The sequence below is a fragment of the Bufo bufo genome, chromosome 2, assembly GCF_905171765.1.
Source record: "Bufo bufo chromosome 2, aBufBuf1.1, whole genome shotgun sequence".
Classification (NCBI taxonomy): Eukaryota; Metazoa; Chordata; class Amphibia; order Anura; family Bufonidae; genus Bufo; species Bufo bufo.
Window position 1 is genome coordinate 213,917,954 of NC_053390.1, and position 9,514 is coordinate 213,927,467.

The 9,514-nt window shown below is 41.4% G+C and overlaps 1 protein-coding gene across 1 annotated transcript in view; it reads left to right on the forward strand.

Moving 5' to 3' along the window:
- CFAP251 (cilia and flagella associated protein 251) overlaps nucleotides 1-9,254 on the forward strand; it is a 79,804-nt gene extending 70,550 nt beyond the window's left edge. Inside the window, exons 20-21 of the mRNA XM_040420225.1 lie at nucleotides 4,106-4,207; nucleotides 9,016-9,254. Of these exons, the coding sequence (XP_040276159.1) occupies nucleotides 4,106-4,207; nucleotides 9,016-9,152 (239 nt within the window). The 3' untranslated portion in view covers nucleotides 9,153-9,254. The remainder of the gene's footprint in view (nucleotides 1-4,105; nucleotides 4,208-9,015) is intronic.
- The last annotated feature ends 260 nt before the right edge of the window (nucleotides 9,255-9,514 follow it).

Sequence of the window (9,514 nt, forward strand, 5' to 3'; positions counted from 1 at the left end):
TGGTGTGGATGGTAAAAGTCAAAAGTTCAAAACATTGTTACTCTTTTGCTCATCAGTGTATAATATAGATTCATTACACACAGAGTAATCTATGTCAAGAGTTTATTTCTTTTAATGTTGATGATTGTGGCTTCTAATGACTAATGAAAACCCCAAAGTCAGTATATCAGAAAATTAGAATATTGTGAAAAAGTTCAGTATTGTAGATTTATGGCATCTCACTCTAATCGGCTAATCAATCACAAGACACCTGCAAAGGTTTTTTTAATCCTTTAAATGGTCCCTCAGTCTGGTTTAGTAGTCTACACAACCATGGGGAAGACTGCTGGCTTGACCAGTTGTCCAGAAGATAGTCATTGACACCCTCCACAAGGGTAAGCCATTAAAGGTTATTGCTAAAGAAGCTGGCTGTTCACAGAGTGCTGTATCCAAGCATATTAAAGGAACTTTGATTTGAAGGAAAAGTGTGGTAGGAAAAGGTACACAAGCAACAGGGATAACCGCAGCCTGTGTCAAGAAACGGCCATTCAAGAATTTAAGAATTTTGGGAAGATTCACAAGGAGTGGACTGAGGTGGAGCCAGTGCATTAACCGCCACCACACACAGTCTTATTCAGGACATGAGCTACAACAGTCTCATTCCTTGTGTCAAACCACTCATGACCCAGAGACAATGTCAGAAGCGTCTTACCTGGGCTAAGCAGAAAGGGGACTGGACTGTTGCACAGTGGTCAAAAGTCCTGTTTTCAGATTAAAGTAAATTGTGCATTTCATTTGGAAATCAAGGGCCCAGAGTCTGGAGGAAGAGTGGAGAGGCACACAATCCAGGTTGCTTGAGGTCCAGTGTCAAATTATCAGTCAGTGATGGTTTGGGGAGCCATGTCATCTGCTGCTGTTGGTCCACCATGTTATATCAAGTACAAAGTTAATCGTAGCCATCTACCAGGAAATTTTGAGAGCAGTTAATTTTTCCCCTCTGCTGAAAAGCTTTATGGAGATGCTGATTTCATTTTCCAGCAGGGCTTGGCACCTGCCCACACTGCCAAAAGCACCAATATCTGGTTTAATAACCACAGTATCGCTGTGCTTGACTGGCCAGCAAACTTTCCTGACCTAAACACCATAGAGAATCTGTGGGGTATTGTTCAGAGGAAGATGAGACACCAGACCCAATGATGTAGAAGAGTTGAAGGCCACTATCAAAGCAACCTGGACTTTGATAACACCCCAGCAGTGCCACAGTTTGATTGATTGCCTCCATGCTATGCCACATTGATGCAGTAATTAATGCAAAAGGAGACCCGACCAAGTATTGAATGCATATACTGTACATATTTTTCAGTAGGCCAACATTTCTGTATTAAAAATCATTTTTTAATTGGTCTTATATAATATTCTAATCTTCGGAGATACTGACTTTTGTGTTTTCATTAGTTGTAAACCATAATAATATTAAAAGAAATAAACTCTTGAAATATACAAAAAATAAAATAAAATAAATGAATCGCACATCCAGCTGCTATGCTTTGATCTAATCCCTGCTACTTTAGCAGAAAACAGCACTAAATAGCGCATGTGTACCGCCTCCTATGCCAAATGAGGCATTAGTGTACATTTTGATCAAAAGGCATATGCCCACTCACCAACCCGCCAGAAAAACAGCACAGTGGCCCCCGTGCAGCAACGCACCATGTGAACAGTTGTCAAAGCTCACCTTACCTGAAGCCCTCAGGAACTCCAAATAAAAGCATGGTAGGTTCATTTAAACCCTCATGCAAAATACCTTGCTAATTAAAATCGCCATGCTCTCAGTTGGAGTTCCTGAGGGTTTCAGGTAAGGTGAGCTTAGACAACTGTTCACATGGTGGGTTGCTGCACGGGGGCCGCTGTGCTGTTTTTCTTGCAGGTTGGTGGGGCCCAGTGCTAGGTATGGCATAGTCGGGCAGCAGGGGTGCTGTTTGACTGCTGGGTCCCGCCGCCTGCCGGATTGGCGCCACAGCGTCTGTAGTCGCCGTGCAGCGCCTCACCAATTTTAGAGTAGGACCCACTCATAAAGGCAACCTTGGCGTGGTGAGTGGGCTTATGCCTTTAGAACAAAATGTACACTAATGCCTCATTTAGCATGTAGCATAGGAGGCGGTACACATGCGCTTTTTAGTGCTGTTTTCTGCTAAAGTAGCAGGGATTAGATCAAAGCATAGCAGCTGGATGTGCGATTCATTTATTTTCTTTTCTTTTTTGTATATGTACAGAAACTCTTGAAATAGATCACTCTGTGTAATGAATCTATATGAGTTTCACTTTTTGAATTGAATTACTGAAATAAATTAAGTTTTTGATGATATTTGAATTAATTGAGATGCACCTGTTCTTTTTGTATGATACCTATGATCACTGCCTGCTGATTCAGTAGGTTCCTTATTTACTATCATAGGGTAAATATCAGGCTTTTTTCAAGCCATAAAATAGAGTTCTAGCTAAATATCCTAAGGGTGCCCCCGCAGTAACAATGTGCAGATTACTGGCAGCCTGGCAATTAGTAATAATCCACATGTGGCTGCAGCATCTGAGGGGTGCACCATATGTGGTCGCCTTAATTCATTATCCACCAGTCAGGTAAAATAATTCAAATTGTAATAATATCAAAGGATACAAGTGTAAACGAAAACATAACTATGAGGGTATGGCCACACGGCACGGCTGTGCAGCAGTTGCGATGTGAGTACTACATGGCTGTACAAGCTGCACCAGAACCAAATTAATTAGGACCACATTGTTTATTTTCATTGTTAGGCTAGGTCTACACGACGGCATCTTGTCGCACCAATGTCACGCGACAATATTTATAATGATAGTCTATGGTGTCGCACTATGATTCAAAATGGATTTTTCTGGGACTGTCGCGTCGCAGCATGTCGCAGTGCGACACCATAGACTATCATTATAAATATTGTCGCGCGACACATGTTGCAGTGCAGTTGTGCCCTATGTGTCGTGCGACTCGGTAGACCTAGCCTTAATGGCACCTGCAAAAATTGCATAGGCATTAAAAATGTAGACCAAATAAACAATGCAGTCCTAATTAGTTAATTTGATCCCTCTGTGGTGCGTATGGCCATGTGGTACTTGGCCACAAGGTGGCTGTGCCGCAACCACCTTCAGTGTGTGTGTATATGTACAAGTGTAAATGACAAGGTTCTTCGGCTGTGCGGGAAAGAACACATGCGTGGCAGATCACCTCACCCCATGTTACTTCAGCATCATACAGTTCTCACTGTGCAGGTTAGACCTGAATAATAAATATAGATTGAGTGTATGCTGATAGCCATCTTACCATACTAGAGTATACAGAGTCTGTGATCTTTGACACACAGGCACATTGTCAATTTTCATGTCCTGCAAGTAATCAGCATTGGCTGCAGGCAGAGCTTGAAAACAGAAAGGAACTTGTATCCATCCACTTGGGTCAAGATGAGAGTGATTACACTGTGCTGCAGAATGCTTTGTATCGGAAGCAATAGGAAAGAATGAACACAGGCAACAAAAAATATTAAGTTAATAAAATAGAAGACTATAGATCAGGGCTGGCCAACCTGCGGCTCTCCAGCTGTTGTAAAACTACAACTCCCACCATGCCCTGCTGTAGGCTGATACCTGTAGGCAGACTGGGAGTTGTAGTTTTGCAACAGCTGGAGAGCCTCAGGTTGGCCATCCCTGCTATAGATGTTTGTGTTTGATCCTGAGAACGTTTGATCATTAGTGATAATTTAGTCCCGATCTTGTAACGAGCCTAGTCATTGTTAGGTATCCAAATGGCATAGGATATGCAGCAGATGAAGAGCTCCATTAATAAAATGGTTACATGGCTGTTATTGTCATTATGGAATTAGTAGTAGTAGATTTGTGGCTGTAAACAGAAAGGTGGTCAACCATGGTAAAATATTGCAAATAGCATATTGATATTTAGCCTCCATCAACTCACAAAAATAAATCTGCTTGGTAATGAGCGAGTAAAAAGGCATAGCTTCATTATCATAGCTGGTACTGAGTTTGTAATCTGTCTAGAATGAGTCTAGATTATTCAATGGTAACATTTTTCATATAGGAGAACATTTAACGGAGGAAGAACTTGCAGATTATCTCAGCACGTTGATAGGGCTAAACCCAGAAGGAGGAAGTTCTGAATTGGACATCTCCAACTCTACAGGTAAATAACTAAAAAATACATTTGATGCATAAGGCGCTGTACCCATACTGTATTTTGACATATAGGCAAGGAAAAGCTCTTGAAGTATACCTCTGATGTCATTGGGATGTCTTTGCATAGAAAAGCAGAAAGCAGTGTATTCGGGCTGTTTCACACGAGCGAGTCCATGGCGGGAATCATGTTCTATGTGTGAGCGTGATCCTCCATTCTGGACTTCCAGGAGCTGACCACATTATACTGATCTCTAATGCTATGTGTTTTTGCTTGACCTTACTTTTCCAGGATCATACCGACAGATTTCTGTCCTATAGAAGTAAGGTCAAGCAGAGACACATAGTATTATAAATCATTATAATGCTGTGTGCTCCTGCAAGTCCACAACGGAGGATCATGCTCTCACACAAAGGTGGGGGGGGATTCCTGCAATGGATTCGCTCGTGTGAAACAGCCCTAATGCTTTTCTATACAGTAAAAAGTATTCCAATATACAGGGAGTGCAGAATTATTAGGCAAGTTGTATTTTTGAGGATTAATTTTATTATTGAACAACAACCATGTTCTCAATGAACCCAAAAAACTCATTAATATCAAAGCTGAATATTTTTGGAAGTAGTTTTTAGTTTGTTTTAGTTTTAGCTATTTTAGGGGGATATCTGTGTGTGCAGGTGACTATTACTGTGCATAATTATTAGGCAACTTAACAAAAAACAAATATATACCCATTTCAATTATTTATTTTTACCAGTGAAACCAATATAACATCTCAACATTCACAAATATACATTTCTGACATTCAAAAACAAAACAAAAACAAATCAGTGACCAATATAGCCACCTTTCTTTGCAAGGACACTCAAAAGCCTGCCATCCATGGATTCTGTCAGTGTTTTGATCTGTTCACCATCAACATTGCGTGCAGCAGCAACCACAGCCTCCCAGACACTGTTCAGAGAGGTGTACTGTTGTCCCTCCTTGTAAATCTCACATTTGATGATGGACCACAGGTTCTCAATGGGGTTCAGATCAGGTGAACAAGGAGGCCATGTCATTAGATTTTCTTCTTTTATACCCTTTCTTGCCAGCCACGCTGTGGAGTACTTGGACGCGTGTGATGGAGCATTGTCCTGCATGAAAATCATGTTTTTCTTGAAGGATGCAGACTTCTTCCTGTACCACTGCTTGAAGAAGGTGTCTTCCAGAAACTGGCAGTAGGACTGGAAGTTGAGCTTGACTCCATCCTCAACCCGAAAAGGCCCCACAAGCTCATCTTTGATGATACCAGCCCAAACCAGTACTCCACCTCCACCTTGCTGGCGTCTGAGTCGGACTGGAGCTCTCTGCCCTTTACCAATCCAGCCACGGGCCCATCCATCTGGCCCATCAAGACTCACTCTCATTTCATCAGTCCATAAAACCTTAGAAAAATCAGTCTTGAGATATTTCTTGGCCCAGTCTTGACGTTTCAGCTTGTGTGTCTTGTTCAGTGGTGGTCGTCTTTCAGCCTTTCTTACCTTGGCCATGTCTCTGAGTATTGCACACCTTGTGCTTTTGGGCACTCCAGTGATGTTGCAGCTCTGAAATATGGCCAAACTGGTGGCAAGTGGCATCTTGGCAGCTGCACGCTTGACTTTTCTCAGTTCATGGGCAGTTATTTTGCGCCTTGGTTTTTCCACACGCTTCTTGCAACCCTGTTGACTATTTTGAATGAAATGCTTGATTGTTCGATGATCACGCTTCAGAAGCTTTGCAATTTTAAGAGTGCTGCATCCCTCTGCAAGATATCTCACTATTTTTGACTTTTCTGAGCCTGTCAAGTCCTTCTTTTGACCCATTTTGCCAAAGGAAAGGAAGTTGCCTAATAATTATGCACACCTAATATAGGGTGTTGATGTCATTAGACCACACCCCTTCTCATTACAGAGATGCACATCACCTAATATGCTTAATTGGTAGTAGGCTTTCGAGCCTATACAGCTTGGAGTAAGACAACAGGTATAAAGAGGATGATGTGGTCAAAATACTCATTTGCCTAATAATTCTGCACGCAGTGTAGACTTGCCCAATGAAAGCCAAAAGGTGGATGGAGCATAGGACCATACTGTGATGTAAACAGGCCTAGCACTGGGCCATACCTAGGTTTTCTTACACCCGGGGTAAATGTTTAGCTTTCTGCCCTGTATAAAAATACCCAGGCAAAATTACATGTTTTCTCCCCCACCTTGCTACATCCCTGCATAATAAGTCTGCCGCATTAAAACTAATAAAACATAGCTGTGACAGGTCATCAGTATCATGAAACCGGACATCCCCTATGAAATTGGGAGGGGGGGGGGGTAGTAGCTCTCCTTGAGGAGAGAACGCCTTAGTCAGCATGAGGAGACTTACCGTATAGGCCATACATGCTTCTTTGGAATTCTAGGAATAAGGCATGCAAATGAGCTCTTAACAAGCCCTGCTTCTAATGCTAGCAGAACACTGACTTAGGGCTCGTTCACACGATCGTATGACTTTTTTAGTGTTTTGCAGGCCGTTTTCAACGGATCAGTTTTTCAGTTTCAGTAGTGTTTCCGGTTGCATTCCGTTTTTCCGTATGGCATATACAGTAATTACAAAATTACAAAAATTGGGCTGGGCATAAAATTTTCAATAGATGGTTCCGCAAAAAACGGAACGATTACGGAAGATATACGGAGTACATTCCGTATGCGTTGCGTTTTTTTTTGCAGACCCATTGACTTGAATGGAGCCATGAAAGGTGATTTGCGGGCAATAATAGGACATGTTCTATCATTGAATGGAACAGAAAAACAGAAACGGAATGCATACGGGAGTACATTCCGTTTTTTTTGCGGAACCATTGAAATGAATAGTTCCATATACAGAACGCAAAAAACGTTCGTGTGAACGAGCCCTTATAGGATAGCTGCCTTATATCCGGTGGCATCAGAAGTAGAGCTTGTCAAGAGCTCATTTGCATCCCTTTCTTCCCCTATGAAATGCATGTTTGAACCACATACCAAGCACATCTGGTGGAGTATAAAAGGATACAATACTAAAACATTATTTTATTGGTTTCATATCCTTCTAAATTTGTGTGGTTTTCAGTGATAGAGGTCGGACCACTCACATCCATTAAATAATTATTAGCCATAGTGGGAAGCAGCAGAAAACGGCATCATCTGCTCTGGTGCTTTTGGCGAAACCATGTATTAATATGATTGCCCATTCACTGGAATGGATGTCATGAGCACCGTTGCTTCCAGGGCCTAAATAAATGAAATAATTATCTTTCCCTTACACCATGTTTTTGCCATTTAAAAGTCGCAAAACCAGGTTTTACGGCTTTTGAAACACTACTGCGTTTCTGAAAAGGTGGCATGGCGAGGGCAAGGCCTTAGGCCCTGGCACATTTATCATCATTTACCCAGAAACTGGAGTAACTGGTGACTGAAATCTGATTCAGCTACTGGCTGGAGTAGATATCCGTCTAGCACATGGACTGCCAGAGGAGGCATTTAATTTCTAACAAGGCCTGTACCTAATCATAAATAACGTGCCTTCTCTGCCGGTGTAGCCTCTCTCAAGACTGACGTAGTACACGTAGGTCTGGAAGCTGTGACCATCATAGTCACTAGGCCCTATTGATAGTAAGGGTCCATTCACACGTCCGTAATTTGTGTCCGCATTTGTTCCGCAATTTGCGGACCCATTCACTTACAATGGGGCTGGAACGGATGCGAATCTGCATTTCCGGGATCCGCATCAGTTTTTTTGGGATCCGTTTTTTCGGACCAGAAAAGGCATTTTCTATTATAGTGTCTGTGATGTGCATTCCGCAAATTGCGGATCGCACATTGCAGGTGTCTGTGTTTTGCGGATCCGCAAAACACTTACGGACGTGTGAATGGACCCTAAAAATTGAGGCCTTTACAGAAATGGGGGGCAGAGGAAGAATTCTGATGGGGAATATATTGGTAGATACCTCTTATTTGCAGTGGCTTTAATGACAAAGGTAGCTACAGGAATATCTTTGCAATTGCACAGAATAGCTATATAAACCCGAATAAAATAGTAAACCGCTATAATCCTGTATTTCATGTATTACAACTTGCTTGTAGAGCTGAACCAAAAAGCAGAAATGAAAAGCAACTAATTAGCTATAATTACCGTATATATAATAGTTACATAGTTGTGGAATATACTTGTATCTCATCATCTATCTCGAGTATATTTTTGATTAGTTGCAGCAAAACTTATAGGGCATGTTCTCCCCCCACCCCCCGTTAAAGTTTCGGCTAAATATGTAAAGCTCTGAAAGAATTTGCATCTCTACTTTACAGATATTCTAACAAGGCAAGCAAAATGTTGACTTTGACGTTGTGAGGCACTTCTAAATCATGGGATTAAGTGATGATTAGGACTTTGGAGCTTGGCAAAGAAACCCTACTGCTGATTCATTTGTTACAGTTTATACATTTGACATATTTTCAGCAGTTAGGTGTATGGCATATTAATGGTTTTATTAGATTCATCTATGGCTTATCAATAGGTGAGGGTCTCACTTCTAGGGCCCCCACCTATGGGGAGAACAAAGGATCTCTGCCCCCACCTCTTTTTTAAAAAGATAGGCAACCGCAGACTGAATGCAGAGGTGGCTATGCTCTCTGCAAGTCTAGAAGCCTTTTGGGTTTTTCACATGGCATCAGATAAATATGTAGTCTTTAACCTAGCAAAAGTACATTTTAATATTATCACAAGGCAGTACATATGATCTTGTATAAATGTATCTGACATTACATATATTACAGGTTTTGCAGAACTGCTGGAACGGGAGATACCAGGGGAAATCACAACAAAAGTGTTGGCCACAGATATTCTTGGTTTACCAGTTGATGAATGCGATTACGAAGAACACTCACGAAACCCAGAGATTGCATCTTGTTAACTATTCTACAGAGGATGTCTCCTCACTGTCTATGTCACACATCCCAAGTATTTGTACAATGTATAATTATCATTGGAAATATATACAATAGTTGTAGTTCTTGTGTTTCTTATATTTCTATTATTGTGTTGTATTTTGATACAAAACAGGATATTCTGTGGCAATGCTTTCATAAGAAAATCTAAACTTTTTGTTTGCAGTTTCTTTCACCCATAATTTTTGAGATGTGCCAAGTAGCAACTGTTACAAAGTACTGTGTGTTGGGAATTCTGGCATGTACGGTAGTTTTCACCAGCTTTTATAGTTTCTCACACTACTACGTGCAGGGCTCCTACACACACAGATCATTGGGGGTCTGACTC